Source organism: Panthera pardus, unplaced genomic scaffold (assembly GCF_024362965.1).
Source record: "Panthera pardus isolate Hobbes unplaced genomic scaffold, ASM2436296v1 HiC_scaffold_16, whole genome shotgun sequence".
Taxonomy (NCBI): Eukaryota; Metazoa; Chordata; class Mammalia; order Carnivora; family Felidae; genus Panthera; species Panthera pardus.
Window position 1 is genome coordinate 93,681,765 of NW_026526721.1, and position 23,978 is coordinate 93,705,742.

The following is a 23,978-nucleotide window of genomic DNA, read 5'->3' on the forward strand; positions in this document are numbered from 1 at the left end:
ACACATTTCAATGTGAAATCAATTCTAAATAGAGCCAAACATCAGGGTACTGCACTTAATGTCACAGCCATGTGCCGAACAGTTCATTAAGTCCTAGAAAATTATCCAACTTTACAGATGTAGCCATCACTCAACAGGAACCATTATCCACACAAGTAGAGCTCAGAATCATTTAAAGTGATAGACGTGAGGAATGGAAAGAACAGGAACTATTTTCGGCAGTTTTCTTCCTGTCCCACTGATGCATAAACAAACATTAAATAATTCCCATAATACACACCAGCATTAAATCAGACTAGATTTCTGTTAAACCTTAGTCCTCAAAAGAATATCCAGAAGACTTCATAGTGTTTGTACTGCGCATTGTAATATGAATCTCTTATAATTAAAAAACTGACAGGACAAATAATTTATTACTAAAAACAATCTGTTATAGGAGCCTGGGTGGCTCAGTTGGTTATGATTTCAGCTCAGGTCATGATCTCAGGGTTGTGAGATCAAGCCCCGTGTCAGGCTCTGTGCTGAGTATGGAACCTACTTGAGATTCTCTCTCTCTCTCTCTCTCTCCCTTTCTCTCTCTCTCCCTCTCTCTCTCTGCCCTTCTCCCACTTGTATGCATCTGTACGTGCACTCTCTCTCAAAATAAAATAAAACAAAAAAAATCATTAAAAATGATCTATTGTAGACTTACTTAGATACGTATTCTACAAACAAGCTCTTAACTGATACCTTGGTGGACACATTGTGTCACCTCTTGTTTTCATTTAAAAGCAAAGTCACAGAAATATTCTTTTGGCCAAGTTTTCAGCTGGTTGTATCTGATCCCCATCAAAGGTATTGTTATAAGTGATACATTGTCATAACTTGCACTGTCTTTCAAATGTGGTACAGTCGCATTTTGCTTTGGGTCTTAGGAACAGCCGGCATCTGTGTGCAAACATCACCCCTTAGATCCTTTTTTTCAAAAGTTATTCCTATGTAGTTTGAAGGAGACATTATTTGAAGTAGACATAAAATTTTGAGGTTGTAAAACCCTAAAAATCCTAGTGAGCCCATAGTGCCAAATCCATTTATTTTACAGAATTTTTATACAGTGGGAAAAGTGCAGACTGAAACTAAAAAGAGATGTCCTTTTATCCCTGTAAACCTGGCTGAGCTTTTTCAGAAGTTAATAAAGTTGGAGATGACTGGGGAACATATGCACAGTTACAGTGTATGTGCCAGAACAGCCTTTCTGGAAGTAAATTTTAATTCTAAAATTTCTCCTGGTGAAGTAATCATACAAATTCACAAAGGATTCTACATGATGAATAAATTATGTTCATTGTAAAGTTGCTCCCAATAATGAAAAGTTGGAAACCATCCAAAAGGTCATAATAAAATAATCGGTTAAAGAAATTTCACATTATGGGATTTTGCAACCATTAAAAATGAAGATATAGGGGTGCCTGGGTGGCTCAGTTGGTTAAGCATCTGACTGTTGACTTCAGCTCAGGTCATGATCTCCTGGTTCGTGAGCTCGAGCCCTGCATCGGGCTCTGCGCTGACAGCATGGAGCCTGCTTGGAATTCTGTTTCACTGGCTCCTGCCCCTCCCCGGCTTGCTCTCTGTCTCTCTCTCAAAATTAAAAAAAATAAATAAATAAAATTTTAAAAAATGATGATGTAAATCTACATATATTTAAATACAGAGAGGGTGACAATAGAATGACCTCCACACTGTTGAATCCAACAGTCAATTCTCCTCTGAAGTTGACACAGTTCTCATGGCTCGGGGACATGACATCGTGGCTTTTCTCCAGGCTCCCTGGATGCTCCTCCTCTTCCCCACTGTTGAGGCACACCAGGTCCTATACTCACTCCTTTGGTAAACTCAGTTAAGGTCCCACGGCTTTATGAACATAAATATGGGGACAATTCTCAAATTTCTATCTCCAGCCAGGCCCTCTCTCCCAAACTCCAGATTCGTTTCTCCAGCTGCCTACTTTGCATTACCACATGAATGTTTAATGGGAGTCGCAACAGGTTCAAAATCCAATTCCTGGTCTTCTCCCACTAGCTGGCCCTACCAACAGAGAAGTCCCCATGTCGGCCAATGGCAACTACATTCATCTGTTACTCAAGCCAAAACCCTTTTTTTTTTAATTTTTTTAATGTTTGTTTATCTTTGAGAGAGAGAGACACAGAGAGATGAGCGGGGGAGGGGCAGAGAGAGGGAGACACAGACTCCAAAGCAGGCTCCAGGCTGTGAGCTGTCAGCACAGAGCCTGACACGGGACTTGAACTCACAACCTGCAAGATCGTGACCTGAGCTGAAGTCGGACGCTTTACCAACTAAGCCATCCAGGCTCCCCCAAGCCAAACCCTTTTAGTCATCCCTGATGCTTCACTTGTTCCCGCATCATACGTCTACTTTATCGATAAAACCTGGTGGCTCTGCCTGCCTCTCCACCGCCCAGGCCACCATCATCTGTCACCAAGATTACTGCAGGAAGTCCTAAGTGTCCTCCCTGCTGCAACCCTTGCCCTGCTCTCAATACAGCAGCCGTGTTTTCATATGTCAATCAGGTCTTGCCACTCCTCTGCTCCAGTGTTTGCAATCTGTCCCAGTTTCACTCAGTGTAAAATACAAAGTCCTTCTGAGACCTATTTCCTTACTTCTGTTTTCAATGTAACACTAGCCTTTTTGATCTTCTTTGAACCTATCAGGCATGTGAGAAAGGGCTTTAGACTCCATTTGAAATCTCGATCTGTTAGCAGTATGTCTCCAAACTTTAGCTTCCCGTCTGCAAAATGGGAACCCTGTACCGTCTGCCTCACAGGATTGAGGTGTAAATGCTTTTTGTTTGTTTGTTTGTTTTTGTTTTTTTACTCCAGGGCCTTCTATAAACACGGGCTTTTATCATTTTCAAATACAACCTCTAAAACTTAGCTTGCTTTGCCTGAGAATTTCTTGTTATTTCTAGACCACCGCTTATATAGGATCAAGTCAGACAACATCTAGTATGTGGTTTCTTTTTTGCCAGGCACTCTGGAGATATGAGAGTAGCCAAGTCATGCTCTCTTAAAGAATTCATATGCTAGAAGTGGTACAGAGAGCTGCTAAAAACAAAAAGTGTATAAAGGAATGCAGGTGTTCTGATAAAACAAAGCATAGGTAAAGTGCAGTGGGGGAGCAGAAGAAGATTCACATTTCTGGGGACTGAAAGAGAAAAATGGGAGATGAGAGAAGGGGAAGCCAGGAATCAAGGGGGAGACTTGCACCAAATCCTAAAAGATAGGAGGTGGGGTCAGGTAAACAGGAAGGGTGGGGGAACACTCCCTGACTACTCCCATCTCATGCTTTTAAAGCACACTCAGTATTTTCATTCATTCTTTTTAAGGATGACTATTTATTCATTGTTGGTCTTCCCCATTAAATTTAACTTTACCCAAAAAGGCTCCACGTCTTTTGTATTCATTTCTGTACCCTAGAGTTTGGCATTGTTCTTGGCCCAAGAGAAGGGAGGAAGGGAGGAAGGGGAGAAGGGAGGGAAAAGGGGAGGGAGGGAAGAAAAAGGGATACATCACTGTGGTTAAGAACACACGTTTTGGAGTCAGATGGTCTGGAGTCCCAGATCTGCAGCTTACCAGCTGTATGACCTTGAACAAATTACTTATCCTCTCTGTGCCTTAGTTCCCTTATTTGTAAAATGAAGATAATAATAGTTGCTTCCTTATGAGATTATTGAGGATTTACTGAGACAGTTCTTGGAAAGGGTTTAGCACATTTGCTGGCCCATGTCTTGAATGCTAACCCTATCCTCCAAGGTTCTCACCCCCTTAGGCCAAATTCCAAGGATTCTCTTGGAACTAAATTAAGGTCTTTCTGTCTATCCAATAGTTAAGACTTTCAAGCATCAAACAACTTAGGTTTTGTTTTGTTTTGTTTTGTTTTGTTTTGCAGCTAAGGTTTTACACACACACACACACACACACACACAGTTTTAATGGCTTCTTTGATTTTCTTTAAAAAAAAAAATGGACTTCTCTGGTTGAGTGCCTGAATTGCATTACTATTTGAAACAATACCTGCTGCAAACTTCTTTATGTCAGTTACTCATTTCACAGGGTGCTTGTATTTCAGGGTTGTCCTTGGCTATCTTTCTGACCCAAGCGAAAACATTCAGGATCCAGTGAGTGACAAATTCTTCAAGGAGGTATGGGTTGCAACGGCAGCTCGAAATGCTACAATTTATGATAAGGTGAGGTTTGCATATCACCGCCACCTTTTTTAATTGAATCACGTCACAAAAACACATCATTATTTCTGCATATTATTGGGACAGAGTATTCTTAATGAGTATAAAAAACTGGTACATTTCCAAGTTGTAATAAAATACCTCTTTGTAGACATTGAAAAACAAAGCCAAAAAGTATCATGGATTATGGTTTCAAAGAGACATTAGTGACATTCTGATCTCTGATCTGACGCTGGGATCCCATCATGAGCATCCTTAGCAGGTGGTTATCCAGCCTTTGGACATGTCTAGCGACAAAGAGAAAAGAAGCAGATGGGATCCTAAAATGAGTCAGACTGGGGTACAACCCAGCTCGCCCACTTGCTGGTGATACAATTTTGTGTGTAGTGATTTGACTTTCTGAGCCCTCCTTTCTTCTATAAACTGAGAGGGATAGGGCGGTTATGAAAATAAAGAATAGTCTTTTAAATGCAGTTAGCACATAGTGCATAGTAAATGGCATCCATCCTTATGATGAAACTTATTAATAATGAAACACTTCCTCTGTTGGACAGCTCTCATTTTGGAAGGGTGTTTTAAAACCAGCTCCATATATTAGGGAAGCCAAATGTATCTTTTGGTAAGTTTTGTCCATGGTTATGATAAAAAAATGTAGAAGAATCAAGAGGTGTCCAACAGTGGAACAGGTTACTTCATGAAGTAGCCAGTTTTCTGTCACAGAAAATATTCAAGCTGAGATCCACTGACCATCTTTCAGAAGTTGCATAAGAATGTGTTTTTCTTCTTCATGACTGCCAGAGTCCTTTCCAGGATGGAGAATTCATCATTCCTAATGAAACATGACAATCTACATAGCCTTATTTCATACTGAGGACTCAAGGCCATGATCAAATAGGTCATGTGCATGGAATATTTTAAAATGTAATTTTAGGGGTGCCCGGGTGGCTCAGTCGGTTAAGCGTCCGACTTCGGCTCAGGTCATGATCTCACAGTTTGTGAGTTCAAGCCCCACATCAGGCTCTGTGCTGACAGCTCCAAGCCTGGAGCCTGCTTCAGATTCTGTGTCTCCCTCTCTCTCTGGCCCTTCCCCTCTCGAGCTCTGTCTCTGTCTCTCTCTCTCTTTCTCTCTCTCTCTCTCTCAAAAATAGACATTAAAAAAATTTTTTAATGTAATTTTAAAAATGCAGTGCACAGCCTTGTTTGGATCCTTGGGGGGAGGGTGGGATAGCAGCTATAGAAAGCATTTAGGGAGTAATAATAGGGAAAATCCGAATATGGACTATATCTTAAATGACTTGGAATTGATTTTCTGAGGCGTGAGAATGGTATTGTGGTTATATAGGTGCATCCTTATCCTTAATACATGCTGAAGTGTTCAGGAGGGAAGTATTCTGATATATGAAGCTCATTTTCAATTAGCAAAATAAGAGTACAATTGATAACTTTAATACAGGTACAGATATGAACATTTTTGAAAATAAAAAGCTAAGAGAAAATATAATATGCAATTTTCCTCTTAGAGCAGAACCTCCAGTGAAATTGGGGGAATTATTATCCGTATTATCCAAAAACTTAACCTTAGTGTGGAATAACATCAGTGGAATTCCTGTACCACTAGCTTGACTTTATCCTGAAGTCAATGACTTGTGTAGATCATATAGAAGGATCTATCTATGGCTTTTTTTTTGATGGAAACAAATCTAGTAGTTTCTTTGGAGCAAATAAGAGAAGCAATTCTTCAGTGAGGTCTGTGCTATAGCATAAAACTAATACGTGTTTCATAAAGCAAAGATTTTGTCTGTTGGAATTAGTATTTTTCCATAAGGGGATATCTTTCCTTTTAGACTTATGACCTAGTTTCTTCCCATTTGTGTTTTAATCAGGTGTTCCGGTGCCTTCCCAATGATGAAGTACACAATTTAATTCAATTGAGAGACTTTATTAGCAAGCCCATATTAGCAAAGGAGGATCCAATTAGAGCCGAGGAAGAACTGAAAAAGATCCGTGGGTTCTTGGTGCAATTCCCCTTTTATTTCTTGTCTGAAGAAAGCCTACTGCCTTCCGTTGGAACCAAAGAAGCCATAGTGCCCACAGAGGTTTGGACTTAAGGGTTCTATTCATTTGCAGCTCAAGGACTCCCACCTTGAAAGGTACACTGCACACACAGTGACTTTCTGGAGACCCTCACAGCCAAAGCCAGCCCCGATGCACTATTGTATCCAACCTACAGACCCTTTGGATTGGCTGGGCAGGGCTGTGGTCCTACTGATAGAAGGATACTGAACATCAGGTGGGCTTTATAATTCCTCGTGCTTATCCTTGTAAAAAGGGACTGCATTCTTAATGGTAATGTATGCTCAACAACTTAAACACATACTCAAATTCCATGATGTACACCAAAATGCATTTCCTTTACTAACAAGAATTTACCTGTACCTGTGATCCAGGTAGGCAAAAATTGTCTAAACCTTTTTGTTCTCCTCTGACCTTCATTTATGCAGCTGGTGACTGCTGGACCTGCCCTCATTTCATAGTGCATACAGACACTGAGACATCGTTTAATAATAGAAGATGTTGTGAGGCTGCTTCCAGGTTCTTCAAGGTTACTTGAGATACCCCTGCCCATCTGATCCTGAAGTCATAGTGTTTACCCACCCAAGATGTGGGCCTTATTCCTTTTCAGTGGCTGAAGGCACAGGGCAGATGCTATGTACATAGCAGCCCATGTTAGGCACTTCTGATAACATTGACACTATAGATCTTAACACCGCAGAGGAATAGGAAGGAATTAAATTTGGTTATTGAGGCAGAGATTTCACTTTGCCTCCAAAGGCAGTGACAAGATATGTTCTTTTGATAGGGCCCACCTGATCAAATTTGAAAACATATATAGGATATTTCATTACACAGCAACTGATAAAACTCAGAGCATGCAGCCTTCAGAAACCTCCAAGGTGTCAGCAGGGATCTGATTCAGATAAGAAGAGGAGATTTCTTATAGTCCTGGAAAATGTCCTATCATCCTTGGCTGCTGGATTGATTGAAATTTGAGTTTCTGCATTTGAAAATCAGACCAGTGAATGCATTTTGTCTTTCAAGAGAATGAGAGGCTTCATAACTCCTACCACATTAATAAGTTAGGAGCCTAACCTTAGTTGACATTCAGCTCTCCAGCTATGTTATCTTCTTTAAGAAAAATTAATTGATTGCAAAATATGTGCTACTTAACTTGCATTATTCAATATACATTAACATTCCACCAGGCTTCTAAAGAGGTTAGGATCTTTATTAATTCACATCGTTCTGGTCTATGAATTGTTCTGGAAACCCGTTTTTCCTTTTTGAATTCTAGCATACCCTTTGGTACACCATAGCTCTAATTTTACAAAGCAGAACTATTCTTCTAGCCTAAAGAGTTGATGTAGGTTCCCAAAAGGCCTGTGCTCATAAAACATGGTGTGGGGGCATTGATCACACACGTATGGATTACCTGGGCAGAACCTCATTTGAGCCATTCTTCAAAGAGGCAAGGACCCAATCCATTTTCGTGGAGCTAATAGGCCAATGGAAAAGGTTAAACAGGAGCACAAAGTCAATAATCTGGGTGGGTAGGAGAGAGTGTCACACTCACAAAAGGATTTCACAGCCAGAGAACATTTCAGACTAATGAGGTAGAACTGTGTTTTATGAATAAATAGTTTCTCAGATAGCTGAAGATGGTGAAAAATGACTTCATTCTATAGCAGCTGTACATAAGACATTTGCTATTTATGAAGTTTAGATTGGCATTGAAAGTGCTGAGTGTATATGGAATACCTAAGGATGTCTTATAGTTTACTTTTAAATATTTTGTAAACTGTAGAACAGTCAACATGCTGGCTTTTGATTTTGTGCAAGATGCTCCTTTAACACCATGAAAAATAAAAGCCTAAAAGCACCCCTTCTCTTTTAAAAAAAAATCACATAAGCCAACCTCTCCCCATTTTATAGATGAGGAAACTGAGGCCCAGATTGTTTAAAGGACTCACTTGAGTTTCACTCAACTGAGAGATGGTGGAGGCAGGACTAATGAAATTGCTGTGGTTCATTACTGGCCTCTCCCTTGACTTCAACATTGTCCAAATGCAAGGAGATGCAGTAAACAGATTTCAGGCAGGATATGTCGTGTGATGTACTCATGTGCTCATCTGTCTCCCCCTGCTTGAATGTAAGCTCCACGGGGCAGGGACTTTGCTGTGTTTTGTTCCTAGTGTATCTGCAGAGCTGAAACAGTACCTGGCACATAGGAGGGGCTTAGTAACTCTGTTAGGTGAATCAACGAAGTCGAGGGGAGAGCTAATGAAATGACAGATTTGTGGAGTCTCAGACAAGAAATCTTACTGTTGGTTTCAGTGGCAAGTTTTCTTTCCCCTGCATCTCCTCAAAGGCAAGATGTTTATCTGCAAAGATGGGAGGCTACCGGCTTTACTTGGCGGATCTTGTGGAACATTCCACGCAATAGTTGCCTATTTGCAATAGCAGCTTACATAGCGCAGCATTCTGCAGAAGTCACATGAGATGTGGACACAAGGTATACTGCACGGCCTAATTACCCATCATCCCGACACCGCTACTACCTAATAGAAGTTCAAATACTTTAACATTGCAATACTGGTATCAACTTTAAATTGCAAAGGATTCAAAGCCTTGCAAAAGGCTCAACATTTTATGAATCTGCTCAACATTTTAAATTGACTGTAATCCTCTGAAGCACCTATAAATGCTGTACCCAATACTCTGATCATCTCTGTAATAATTTTTGTTTTCAAGAAGGAAAAAAATCCTCTGATCATAAGAAACGAATGGTAGAAAGTAGGGTAGCTAGCAAAGCTATTCAGGTTATCCAAGCTTAGTTGTTGGAGGATACTCAACATAGCAGGTCTGATGCAGGCATTTGCTCTGTATTAAGTGTCCACTCAGTGATTCACCCTTCCTTGGAATGTTCTTAACTCTCAGCTCTGATGCATCATGCAGAGGCTTGGAGAGGTGGCCATTAGATAATTGAGGGACACATTGTAATACAAAATAATGGTTTTATTTTACTAACACCTTTGGAAGAAAATTTCATCTGTAGGTAGTCAAAAACATGAAGAGTTAATCTCTTATGTAATAACTTGAGCAATTGTAATATATCATGAACGAACAGTCTCCCAGAGGAAAACGGCAAGCTGAGAAGCCTTTCTGCAGATTAAGACCATCTGCGAACAAATTTGTGTAGACTTGAAGAACCTACACTTCTTTCCACTTCTCCTGACTCCTTCTTCCTTCAGCCTCTGGCCCCATGCAGAGCACCTCCTTATTATGTAAAACGTTTTAGAGGACAAGGAAAGGGTTTCCGGAAAAAAAAAAAAAATTAGGCCTCCACAACGAATCTTCAGTTTAACTTCTACTTTTAAGTGACTGACAAAATATTATTATTTTTTTAACAGAGGTAATCGTTCTTTTTAACATCCCCAATCTGATGTGGCACTTGAGCCTTTTCTGATGTCTGTCACCCTCTGTAGCAGGGGTAAAGAGGATCCTTCACATCTTTTCATCCCTCTCTACTCTCTCTTGTATAAAACGAGCAAATGCTAAAGGACTTTAAGTGTGCTTAGGAATATATTTTTTATTTCCTTGCAAGATCCTCTGAGACCAATTACTACTGGCAGCTTGGAAATTTAAAATGGATGAACGTTGAGAAATTCTTGAATCTAGAAATTCACTGGAAAAGGAATTCATCAACATCTCTCAAAAAGTTGCAGGTGAAAAGTCAGGGAATTTACATTATTTTTAGGGGGGTGGGAAGATACCATAAAATGATTCCTAATGGCATTCAATTCATACGTGAGATAGTACAGACTCTGACTTGAGATTGGAAGCATTCATGAAAGGAGCCAAACGTTTTATCGCTTAATTTCTTACAGGTTATTTTTTTTCCCCTAATACTATTTTTAATTTTTAACTTAAAAAAAGTAATCAAACACAAGATAAATGAAAATTTGTCATGCTGATCATTTGGAAGGTGTAAAGTCAGAGACTAGGATGGCAATTCAACCAAAATCCAGGCTTAGTTACTCTTTCCTATCCCCAAGCAACTATAATTGCTCACTTTATTCTAGATAAATGCACATAAGTGAATGTCACCCTAATTCTGCTCCCCACTAGGGAATAGAACATCATGCCCTCCTAATGTAGATCTACTTGGATCCTTCACACAAAATAGTCTGGGCCAAAGGTACAGATCTCCTAAACTGTTGTAAAACCTCATAACAAAGTATTGCAGTTGGAGCACATGTTACTGACACAGAAAACATACTTGGCGATGAACATCCATTCAGAACATTTAGATATTCTGGACAGAACTCAGGCTCCGAGCCTCACCTCTACTGCAGCACTTGGCAAACCAAGCGGGGCCTTCTGTTTTTGTAAGTAAAGCCCTATTTGAACACAGCCATGTCCATTCATTTACATGCATTCATGACCAAATGATCCACAAATCTTAAAATATTCACCATCTTTAAGAAGAGCCTACTGATCCTTCCTCTAGAGAGAGCAGAGAATGTCCAGACAGAGTACCTCAACCAAGCAGATTTGGATGAGTTTTAACCTCTTCCATAAGAAGGTTTTCAAGTCTCCCTATCCCAGGACCCAACATATGAAAATGGATTTATTCTAAGAACAAGGTCAAGTCCTTCCAGGAATAAAATCACATGGTTTTTGGTTCTGGAAAGAGATGTTGTCAGCTAAAGCAGGCCTCTCCCAGCTGAGGACTTATACATGGGTGACAATGTTTGTAACTCAAGTGTTCAAAAAAAAAAAAGACGATGGATAGGCTGAAGGATTTGTATTGAATGAGAACCGTGAACTCAGGAGACTCGATTTCCCCTGAATTTTCCATCTGTTAAGCATTGGAAATGATACGTGTATCCATTCCCTGCCTCACAATCAATGCTCTCTACGCCTGGTCCCTTAACTGCTTTTTTAAAAATGTAAATACTCATTAATTAAATAATTAAAAGTGTGAAATCAGCAGTGTCCCTTCATTTGCAAACCAGATTCCTCATTCTGCATGGAGGTTTTTGTCTCAAGTCTGAGCTTGAGACAGAAATGTGTGTCTGTGGAGTCCTACCCCACACAACAGTCATGGGTCCCCATGAAGGTGAGCCTCAGAGTCTCAGCATCCTCTGCAACTCCCAGGCCTCTGTCACCTGTGAGGTATGATGATGTAGTGATGTGGCGAATTTCTTTTAAAAGACCAAGACAGGGGTGCCTGTGTGGCTCAGGTCACGATCTCACGGTTTATAGGTTCAAGCCCTACATGAGGTTCTGTGCTAGTAGCTCGGAGCCTGGAGCTTGCTTTGCATTCTGTGTCTCCCTCCTTCTCTCTCTGCCCACCCCCCTGCTCTCTCTCTCTCTCTCTCTCTCTCTCTCTCTCTCAAAAATAAACATTAAAAAAATTTTTTTAATTAAAAAATAAAAGACCAAGCCAGCTTCTAATAAGCACATATTTGAGCAAAGCCAGTGGGAGTGCTGGGGTACATCAGTGAACAGACCAGGTGGCCCTTGATGGTGCCCACATTCTAGTGAGTTGGGAGTGCCCAACAACTGTTTTGGCCGGGGCCTCTTCTAAACACTTTACATGTTTTAGCTTATTCTGTAGCTTTGTAGTTCCATATTCAGGATGTCGTCATGGCCCTAAGACTGCCTTTCCCCCCAATTCAAGACTCTGGAGGCTTACATACAACTCCCATGTGCATGAGGTATAGGTGTGGGACTGAAGCAAACACCAGTGGGGAAAAGCATGGGCTTCAGCATTCAATAGCTCACCCCAAAGCTCTACCCTGCCACTTGCCAGCAGTGGGACTCTGCGAGCAAATCATCCTCTCTGAAGTCTTCAAATGCAGTAATAAGGACTCAGCCAGGGAGGCCAAGGAGTTACCTGGGTAAAAGCACAATGCCCCTCACACAGTAGGTATTTTTGCTCAAGCTGCAGCAGATGCCTTTCATCCACTTTCTGAAAGTTGAGACAGGCCATCTTGAATGGAGAGGACAACACACCCCATGCCCACCCATAGTCTGAATTTCTTTCACACTTCCAGAAGGCAAGAAAATGATAGTAACTTCTAGATCATTTTATAATGTATAAAAATGTTGAATCACTATGTTGTATATCTGAAAGTAATAGGATATTATATGCCAACTATACTTCAATTTGAAAAAATAACTAAGAGCCTAAATGTCCATCAACTGATGAATGGATAAAGAAGATGTGGTTTATATAATACAGTGGAATACTATTTGGCCGTGAGAAAAAATGAAATTCTGCTATTTGCAGCAACATGGATGGAACTGGAGGCTATTATGCTAAGTGAAATAAATCATTTAGAGAAAAACATGTATGTTTTCACTCATATGTGGAACTTGAGAAACTTAATAGAAGACCTGGGGTCTTCTATAGTTTCAGAGAGGGAGGTAGGCAAACCACAAGAGACTCTTAAATACAGAGAACAAACTGAGGGTTGATGGGGGTGGGGGAGAGAGAGGAAAATGGGTGATGGACATTGAGGAGGGTACTTGTTGGGATGAGCACTGGGTGTTGTATGTAAGTGATGAATCATGGAATTTACCCCCAAAACCAAGAGCACACTGTATACACCGTATGTTAGCCAACTTTACAATAAATTATATTTAAAAAAATAAAAAATAGATAAATAAACCCAGAAAAAATAAAATAGATAAATAAAAATAATACTAATTTCTAAGTGGAAGTTCTAAGCTGGAGGGAGGGCAGAGAGAGGTGTCTAAGGGGAGGAAATAATGGGTGGCTTTCTCCAAATTCCTATCATGCTTGCATTGTTGGTCTTCTACATGGCAGAAATAAACCAAAAGTTACTAACTGATGCCCTACAGGCCAAAGAGAGAGTGTAGATTTCTTAAATCTGTTTCCACTTTTATTTGGAGAATGATGGTCTTTCCTATTCTAAATCTTGCTATAATCCAAGGCAGAGGTTATAAGCTTAAGGCTCACAGGCTGCATCAAGCTCATGGGCATATTTATTTGGACCACATAATGTTGTTTAAGATTGTGAGTTGCTATGTATAAAAATTGAGAGATTTCACAGAACATTTTAGGTTTCTGACTTTCATGCAAAATCAGAATATCTAGGAACAGTGGGCCACATGGCATCCAATCTTGTTGGTGCCAAACAGCTGTCCCCTTCAGACGAGGCATGTGCTGTCTAGGTCCCCATTATCCCCACCATTCCCTATTGTTAAACCAGGGCTGGGCTTATGATTTGCTTTGACCAATAGAACATGGCAGCATTGACACTGTGCAACATTGACACTGTGCAACATTCAAGCCTATGCCCCAGGAAGACTATAGCTTCCACCCTTATCCTTCTAAAATACTGTCACCAAGTGAGGAGAGACCAAGCCAAGAGAGAGGACCAGATTACAGCCAGCACCAACTACCTGACAGGGGGGTGAGGCCAGGCTAGATCACGCCGACCCAGTCAAACCACCAAGGAAACAAGCAGAACTACTCAGCTGAGCCCAGCCAAAATGGCTGACCCACAGAATTATAAGCAAGTAAAACAGTCACTGTCATAAGCCCCTAAGTTTTGGGATAGTTTGTGACCCAGCAATAGACAATTGATAGCCAAGCTTCGTCGGGGTATTCTGTTTTTCCTTTTTCACGTTGTAGTTGCTCTACGACCTACTGCCATCTGGTTTCCAGCCCCTCTACCTAAAGTGACCTACCTATGGTTCTTTTACACTTTATATTACGATATAACATACCTACAGAAAGTGCCTATGTGATAAATAGGCAGCTTGATGTTTCTTCACGAACTTAACGTACACAGCTCAGCAGCACCCAAATCAAGAAAGGGAAGGGCCCTCTGCCTGTTCTAGTCACCACCAATTCCTTGACTTCTTGAACCATAGATTAGTTTTGCCTTTTTTCGTATCTCACTGGTCTTTTTCGACAAAGACACATTCCGTCTTTATCTCACTAGGCCTCTCTGAAGCTTTCCTTGGCTTCCAGGTGACTGGTCACTCTTTAAAATCACTATGGCTCCCCTTTCTCCATTTCTCATCTCCAGTTTAATGCTCCTAAGTCTTCTGGTTGTACACAATGCTCAGGTGATCCCACCAACTCCTGCAGCTTCCCTGGCACCTGTGTGCTCACCTGTAGCCCAGTTTATTTAGAACTCACTCTCAAGAGTGGGTAAAGCAAACAGGGACGGGCAAAGCCAATCAAGAGTGGATTAAAGAGGGAGTAACCACTGAAGGCAGCAGGGCCTGATCCTGCTGGAACCCCTGAAGGCTGGGGAGGCTGGGGTTCTTATCCACAAGCTTCCACTTCTCATTGGTCGAATGTTTACCCGGGTGGTGCCCCAAACCCAGTGTTTCTGGAGCTTCCCTGCAGACAGGTTCAGCAAGCTGCTGTGGGTCAGAGAGCCAGTGGAGAAGCAGCAAGAATCCCATGGAGCAGAGCTGCAGCATGAGGAAGTCCTCAGAGACAGGCTGAGGACTTTTAGAGTGGGGCATCAACCGCGCCCCTCGCATGGGCCTCTGCGTTTTTGTGATGTAGTCATTTCATTCCTTTTTTTTAGAAGCATGTAACTTCCCTGAAGGCAGGGATCATCTGACTTTTTTCATGCTCTTTAATCACCATGCAAAGCACATTATTCAGATTATGTGAAAAGTGGATTGAAAAGTTGCAGTCTCTACCTTCTTCCCCCGAGTCTAAGGGTGCTTATGATACATGGGATGCCTTGGGCCAATCCAGAAAGCACCAAGGAGGACCCAGAGGAATGAGTTGGTTTTATGTGCTGTGGTAAGATCTGGATTTCTAAATTTTTCTTTAGTATTTGTTAAGTCTCATTAAAAAAAAAATGTAGTTAAAGCTATTATAAGGGAACTTTTAAACATGAGGTCAAAATCTCATTTGAAAGATCATGGAAAATTAAAATTCAATAGTTTTCCCCATGATATTTGACTATTCACTTGCTGGATGGTAGCTTAAAGGACTAGTTAAGAATTACACCAGATAACTCAGTAGGCAAACACTTGGTAATTTGTGAAAAACAACAGAAGGAGTCCTTTTTAAGTGTCTTTAAAACACACACACACACACACACACACACACATTTCTGGAGCCTCGTTTTCATAACCCTTCTTAAAATACTTACATGACAATGCACTCTCCTAGATAAAGACACAGGAACCCCAAAGTGAAGTGAAAAATCAGGAAGTTCTTGATTGGCAGTTTATATCATCTTCCCTTCACCTGGCAACTTACCTGCTTTTTTGCCTAGAACCCAGCTCTATCACAGACTCTTTTTTGTTTCCAAACTTGTCTGAGGGGTCCCTGGATACAACTCTTCTTTTTCTATCACTGTTTCAATGCCCTCTCTTTTTAAGGTCTGTGTTTTGGGAAGGGGTGGGGAGCTCAGAGGCGCCATAGTAGGAAAACCCTAGGCTTCTCTCATCCCATGAACACAACTAGATAACTATCCAATCATTCTGAATAACCCAGAAATCACCCCGAAGACTGGCAGAACAAACTCCACAACGAAAGAGAGAGAAGAAACTGCATCAAGGAAGGTAGGAAGTATGGAGACATGGTTTGGGGGAGAAAGAGATTGAGGGTGTTGTAGAGGGGAGGCAGCCCTGGTCGCAGAGAAAGGCAAGAGAGGAACACCCAGGGGAATGCACAAGGAGAACATTTCCCCAAAGCCATTGGCTGGGAAAATGAGAGAGGCTGATTTGGGGGAGTTCTTGAAACAGATGGGGCTCCAAGACTGGAGTTCTAGAGGTCAGGGACTAGGTCGGGTTAGAACCTTGAGGGCGCTGCACTGCACCTGGGAGAAGTCAGGCAAACACCCCCGGGGCAGGCAATGTGGAAACACATTGGGCATACAATGGAGAGGTTACTGGCTCTTCTCGCAGTGTATCCATGGGAGGTTGTGTTCATAGAGGCACCTCTCTGGGGACAAAGAAGCCGGCGGGTATCATTTCCCTCCCCTCCACCCTCAGCGTAGGCGCAGAGCCATCTGCAGAGGGCAGCCGGGACTGACACTGGCTGCCTAGCCTCCTTGTTCCAAGTCCCACATCCCTGTGCTCTGGCATGACTGCCCTTCTCTTTCAAACCCGCATCCATCCCAGTGTGGCAAGATGCTCCCCCGGAAGACCAGTGCAGGTCCCTGCCACACCATGTCCCTAAAGCCTGGAGCTTTAAAAGTCAGCGGCCTGGCTGGGGTAGAGCCCCAAGGCACAGCACTGCTCCTGGAAAGAAGGCAGGCAAAAAATCCGGAGGCAGACCGCATGGAAACAGCAATCTGAAAAACACCTGGGATACAAAGGAAGGAGATTATTCGCTCTTTTTGGAGTGCTTCTCTGAGAGCAGCAAGGATGGAGACCCCGCTCTAGGGACAAAGGAGCTAGCTGGCACCATTTCCCTCCCCTGCTCCTCAGCAAAAGCACAGAACCACCTGTGGTAAGCAGCGCAGTGCCGACACTGGCTGCCTAACCTGCTTGTACCAAGTCCCACACCCTGTGCTCTGACGGGATTGCCCTTCTTGGTCATGCTGGCCTCAGTCCCAGCACAGTGGGTCTCTTCTCCGGAAGACCAGCAGAAACTCCTGGCCACACCACGTCTCCTGACCAGAGATTTCTGCAAGGCTTTGTTTCTAGTAGAAGTAGTATCAGGTCTCATTTCACAAGCAGACCAGAGCACACCTAGTTAAAACTCACCACACTCTGGCCAAGGACCGAACATGGCCCACAGCAGGCAAGAAGACTGGCAGATGACTAGCCTGAAAGAGGAGCTAAAATCACAGCAGCAGAGTGCATGCAGCACACATCAGAGACACTCCTTGAAGCACCAGGCCCTGGACACTATATGACCTCTTCTTCATAAAGCCCTTACTCTCAGGAGCAGGAAACATAACAGACTTTTCTAACACAGAAGAAGACAGAGGTTAGACAATTGCCAATATGGAGGAATTCGTCCCAAATGGGACAACAAGATAAGGTCACAGCCAGAGATCTAAGCCAAACAGATCTAAGTAATATGCCTGATGGAGAATATAAAGCAACAATCATAGGGATACTTGCTGCACTTGAGAAAAGAATGGAAGACTTCAAGACTTCCTTAGCACAGAGATAAAGGAGTTAAAAACAATCTGTCAGAAATGAAAAATGTAATAACTAAGATTTGAAACAGACTTGATGCAATGAACACAAGGATGGAAGAAGTAGAGAAATAAATGATATGGGAGATAAAATAATGAAAAATAATGAAGCTGAACAAAACAGAGAAAGAAGAATTATGGAACACAAGAATAAGGGAACTCAGCAACTCCATCAAACATGACAACATTCTTATCATAGGAGTCCCAGAAGAAGAAGTGAGAGGGAAAGGGGCAGAAAATTTGAGGAAATTTCTTAATCTGTGGAAGGAAACAGACATCCAGACCCAGGAGGCACAGAGAACTCTCATCAAAATCAACAAAAGCAAAAAAAAAAAATCAACAAAAGCCAGCCAACAACAAGACATATTATAATTAAATTTGCAAAATATAGTAATAAAGAAAAAATCCTAAAAGCAGCAAGATGAAAGAAGCCCCTAATTTACAAGGGAAGACTCAAAAGGCAAACTGCAGATCTGTCCACAGAAACAAGCCAGAAGAGAGTGGCATGGTATATTCAACATGCTGAATGGGAAAAATATGCAGCCAAGAATATTCTATCCAGCAAGGCTATCATTCAGAATAGAAGAAGAGAGAGTTTCACAGACAAAAACTAATGGTGAGTTCATGACCACTAAATAAGTCCTGCAAGAAATATTAAAGGAGACTCTTCAAGTGGAAAAGAAAGACCAAAAGTAACAAAGTCAAGAATGGAATAGAGAAAATCTCCAGAAACAATGACGAAACAAGTAATAAAATGGCACTAAATACATATCAATAATTACTCTAAATATAAATAGACTAAATGTCAGCTGTGCTGACAGCTCAGAGCCTGGAGCCTGCTTCGGATTCTGTGTCTCCCTCTCTGTCTCTACCCCTCCCCCACTTGTGCTCTGTCTCTCTCTCTCAAAAATAAATAAAAATTAAAAAAAAATTGAAAGTGAGGGAATGGAGGAACATTTATCATGTAAATGGACTTCAAAAGAAAGATGGAGTAACAATGCTTATATCAGACAAACTATATTTTAAACCAAAGACTATAACAAGAGATGAAAAAGGTCACTATATCATAAAAAAGAGGACAATCCAACAAGCAGATATAACATTGTAAATATTTACGCACCCCAAAATATAAAAACAATTAATAACAAATATAAAGGAACTCACTGATAATTATACAATGATAGTAGGGGATCTTAACACCCCCTTACAGCAATGGAAAGATAATCTAAGCAGAAAGTCAACAAGGAAACAGCGGCTTTGACACACTGGACCAGATGGACTTAACGTATATATTCAGGAAATTCCATCATAAAGCAATAGAATATGTATTCTTTTCCAGTGTACATGGGACATTCTCCAGAATAGATCACATACTAGGTCACAAATCAGCCCTTGACAAATACAAAAAGACTGAGATCATACCACACATATTTTCTGAACACAACACTATGAAACTTGAAGTCAACCACAATAAAAAATTTGGAAAGACCACAAATGTATGGAGGTTAAACAACATCCTACTAAACAATGAATGGGTCAACCAGGAAAGCCAAGAAGAAATTAAAAAATACATGGAAACAAATAAAAATGAAAACACAACAGTCCAAAACCTTTGGAATGCAGCAAAAGCAGTCCTAAAAGAGAGGTACATGGCAATTATAGGCCAACCTTAAGAAACAAAAAAAATCTCGAAGAAACAATCTAAACTTACACCTAAAGGAGCTGGAAAAAGAACAACAAACAAAACCTAAAGCCAGCAGGAGGAAGGAAATAATAAAAATTAGAGCAGAAATAAATGATATAGAAACTAAAAAGAACAATAGAACATATCAATGAAATCAAGGTTGGTCCTTTGAAAAAAATTAATAAAATGGATAAACCCCTATCCAGACTTGTCAAAAAGAAAACAGGACCCAAATAAATAAAATCACAAATAAGAGAGGAGAAATAACAATCAGCACTACAGAAGTACAAACATTTTAAAAGAATATTATTAAAAATTATATGCCAACAAATTGGACAACCTGGAAGAAATGGGTAAACTTCTAAAGCATAAAAACTACCAAAACTGAAACAGGAAGAAATAGAAAACTTGAAAAACTGATAACAAGAGAAATTGAACCAGTAATCAAAAATTTTCCAACATATCAAAAACTCAGGACCAGGACCAGGTAAATTCTACCAAACGTTTAAAGAAGAGTTAATGCCTATTTTTCTCAAACTATTCCAAAATATAGAAATGGAAAGAAAACTTCCAAGTTCATTCCATGAGGCCAGCATTACCCTGATACCAAAACCAGACAAAGACTCCACTAAAAAAGAGAACTACAGGTCAATATCCCTGATGAACATGGATGCAAAAATTCTCCATAAAATACTAGCAAACAAAATCCAACAATACATTATATGATCAAGTGGTATTTTTTCCTGGGCTTTAAGGGTGGTTCAGTATTCACAAATTAATCAACAAGATGTATAACAATAAAAGAAAGGATAAGAGCCATACAATCCTTTCAATAGATGCAGAAAAAGCATTGGACAAAGTACAACATCGATTCATGATAAAAACCCTCAACAAAGTAGGGTTAGAGGGAACATAACTCTAACACAAAATACCCACAGCTAATATCCTCAATGGGGAAAAACTGAGAGCTTTCCTCTATGGTCAGGAACAAGACAGGGATGTCCACTCTCACCACTGTTATTTAACATAGTTTGGAAGTCCTAGCCACAGCAATCAGACAACAAAAAGAAATAAAAGGCATCCAAATCAGCAAGGAAGAATTCAAACTTCCACTATTTGAAGATAACATGATACTATTTGAAGATAACATGAGACTCCACCAAAAAATGGCTAAAACTGATACACAAATTCCATAAAGTCTCAGGATACAAAATCAATGTGCAGAAGTCTGTTGCATTTCTATACACTAATAATGAAGCAGTAGAAAGAGAAATCAAGGAATCAATCCCATTGCCAATTGCACTCAAAACCATAAGATACTTAGAAATAAATCTAACCAAAGAGATAAAAGATCTCTACTCTGAAAACTATAGGACACTTATGAAATAAATTGAAGATGATGCAAAAAAATGGAAAGACATTCCCTGCTCTCAGATTAGAAGAAAAAAATATTGTTAAAATGTCTATATTACTCAAACGAATCTGCATATTTAATGCAATCCCTATCAAAATACCAACAGCATTTTTCATGGAGCTAGAACAAACAATGGAAACAATGTGGTTCCAAGATTTGTACGGACCACAAAAGACTCTGAATAGCCAAGGCAACCTTGAAAAAGAACGGCAAAGCTGGAGGCATCACATTTCTGGACTTCAAGTTACATTACAAGCTGTAGCGATCAAGACAGTATGGTACTGGCACAAAAATAGATGCTTAGATCAGTAACACAGAATAGAAAACCCAGAAGTGAATCCACAACTAAACAACCAATTGATCTTTGACAAAGCAGGAAAGATATCTTTTCCATTAAAAAAGATAGTCTCTTCAACAAATGGTGTTGGGGAAACTGGACAATGACATGCAAAGAATGAAAATGGACCACTTTCTTACACTATTCACAAAAATAAGTTAAAAATGGATGAAAGACCTAAATGTGAGACAGAAAACCATTAAAATCCTAGAGAAGAACATAGGAAATAATCTCTTTGACCTTGACCATAACAACTTCTTACTAGATAGGTCTCCTGAGGCAAGAGAAACAAAAGCAAAAATAAACTTTGGGGACTTCCTAAAAGTAAAAAGCTTGTACACAGCAAAGGAAACCATCAACAAAATGAAAAGGCAACCTTCAGAATAGGAGAAGATATTTGCAAATGACCTATCTGATAAAGAGTTAGTATCCAAAATATATAAAGAACTTATCAAACTCAACACCCAAAACACAAATAATCCAGTTAAGAAATGGGCAAAAGACATGAATAGACGTTTAAAGGAGACACACAGATGGCCAGACATACAGATGGCCAACAGACACATGAAAAGATGGTCATTGTCACTCATCATCAGGGAAATACAAATCAAAATTGCAATGAGATATCACCTCACACCAGTCAGAATGGCTAGCATTAACAACACAGGATACAAGAGGTTTTTGTGAGAATGTGGAGAAAGGAGAACCCTCTTATACTGTTGGTGGGAATGCAACTGATGTAGCCACTCTGGGAAACAGTATGGAGATTCCTCAAAAATTTAAATATAGAACTACCCTACAGTTCAGCAATTGCACCATTAGGTATTTACCCAAAGGATACAAAAATACTAATTTGAAGGGATACATAAATCCTGATGTTTATAACAGCATTAACAACAATAGCAAAATTATGGAAAGAGACCAAATGTCCATTGAATGATGAATGGAAAACAAGGAAGTGCTATATAAATATAATGGAATATTACTCTTCCATAAAAAAGAACGAAATAATGCCATTTGCAAAAATGTGGATGGAGCTAGAGAGTATTATGCTAAGCAAAATAAGTCAGTCAGAGAAAGACAAATACCACATGATTTCACTCATGTGGAATTTAAGAAACAAACCAAAAGATCATGGTGGGGCAGGGGAGAGACAGAAAGGCAAACCAAGAAACTTAACTATAGAAAACAAATTGATGGTTATCAGAGGAGAGATGAGTGGGGGATGGGTTAAATAGGTGATGTGAATTAAAGAGTGCACTTGCTGTGATGAGCACCAGGTGTTGTATGGAAGTGTTGAATCACTAAATTGTGTATCTGTAACTAATATTACGCTGTATGTTAACTAACTGGAATTTAAATAAAAAGGCAGGTGAAAGGAAGGAAAGAAAAGAAAGAAAGAAAGAAAGAAAGAAAGAAAGAAAGAAAGAAAGAAAGAAAGAAAGAGGGAGGAAGGGAGGGAAATGAAAATCCTCATACCATAGGACTGCTTGAGCAATCTCACAACATGGCAGCTGGCTTCCCCCAGAGTGAATGATCCAAGAGTGAGCACAACAGAAGTCATACATCTTTTATGACCTAGTCTTGGAAATCATAAGCCATCATTGCAACAATATCCTATTGATTACACTAGTCAGCCTTATTCAGTAGGGGAGAAGACTATACACAGCAAGAATATCAGGAGGCAGGTATTACTGGTGTCATCTTAGAGGCTAGCTACCACACACATTGGCCATTATGCTCCTTTCCCCACCCCCACTCCCACCGGATTTCTTGTTTTCCCAGGTAGATATTTGGTTATTGCTCTATTTTTTTTACGTTTCTTTTTTCATCATTTATTTATTTTGAGACAGAGAGAACATGCACAAGCTGGGGATGGGCAGAGAGAGAGAGGGAGATATAGAATCCCAAGCAGGCTCCATGCTGTCAGCACAGAGCCTGACGTGGGGCCTGCAATCACAAACTCGTGAGATCATGACCTGAGCCGAAATCAAGAGTTGGACTCTCAACCGACTGAGTCACCCAGGCGCCCCACTCTATTATTTTCATGAGTTGGTTATTTGGTGATAACTCTGCATTCTAGAAGATGGACATTACCTTCCTGGCAAAAATTCCAAAGCCTTTGTTTTCATAATCACACTGAGTTCTATTATACGAATTGTTAAACGGTTGTCAAAAGCTGCCATGATAGATTTCTATCACGATAGATTTCCAATACCTGGAAAAGAAGTCCATTGTATTCAGGAACCTGAATTCTGATTAAGCCATGGTATTTCTTGTTCACTGAAGCCAACCTCAACTCTTCTTTCTATTCTTGTAAGTAGTGGGATCTGTTTCACTTGACCTCATTTTTCAAATATACTTGCAAATAACATATTAGTAAGATACCTTGCCTTTTTAGAGGTTAAGAGAGTTAAAGAAGAGAGAAGCATCTTCTTTGATATTTTAATAGGTCGGAGAAAGCTACAAGTACAGTGGTTTCTAAAAGGAATGTTGTATTACAAACAGAAAATGGCCATTATAACAGCTCTGAAATGATACTATATGAAAAGCTTAAATGATAAGTATTCTTTTTGCTTTTGTGGCCCTTGCATTTTTTACACATGAAGACACGGATGCACATCAAATAAAATATTAATGATCATAAATAATAGCAATACAATAGAGAACCAAATATTCAGTTCTCATTAGGAAAAATGAAAAGAAAGAATTTAAATTTACCCCTGCCATTTTTTATTTATTGAAGCAAAGATGCTGTTCAACACAAATGCATCCATTACCATCCAAAGCGAGATACAGATGAGCACGGAGCATCGGAAGGGAAAGTAAAGTCACTCAGCCTGAGAGTTTCTCCCATCATGTTGGCCAGAGAAATAAATTATTGAACCTTACATGAGTTTGTATAGTTACCACTATTGAGGGCCTCAGTACAGAAGCAAACTACTTCAACATAATTTTTATCTTGGCTACTCCTTTTATTTTGAGGTGCCCAGAGTATCTGAGGGAGTGTCTGAGACCTCAAAGAGCTCTTTGTTCCTATCCAAAATAAGCACATGAGGAATGTTAACAACCTCCTATGA

The 23,978-nt window shown here is 40.2% G+C and overlaps 1 protein-coding gene and 1 long non-coding RNA gene across 7 annotated transcripts in view; one reads left to right on the forward strand and one right to left on the reverse strand.

Moving 5' to 3' along the window:
• PLD1 (phospholipase D1) overlaps positions 1–11,290 on the forward strand; it is a 204,390-nt gene extending 193,100 nt beyond the window's left edge. For all 6 annotated transcript variants that reach the window (XM_019463174.2, XM_019463175.2, XM_019463171.2 and 3 more), the window contains 2 exons: positions 4,126–4,243; positions 6,124–11,290. In XM_019463174.2, coding sequence (XP_019318719.2) covers positions 4,126–4,243; positions 6,124–6,348 — 343 coding nt within the window. In that variant the 3' untranslated portion in view covers positions 6,349–11,290. The remainder of the gene's footprint in view (positions 1–4,125; positions 4,244–6,123) is intronic.
• Positions 1–23,978, reverse strand: part of LOC128777281 (uncharacterized) — a 41,535-nt gene that overhangs the window by 11,765 nt on the left and 5,792 nt on the right. The window lies entirely within an intron of this gene.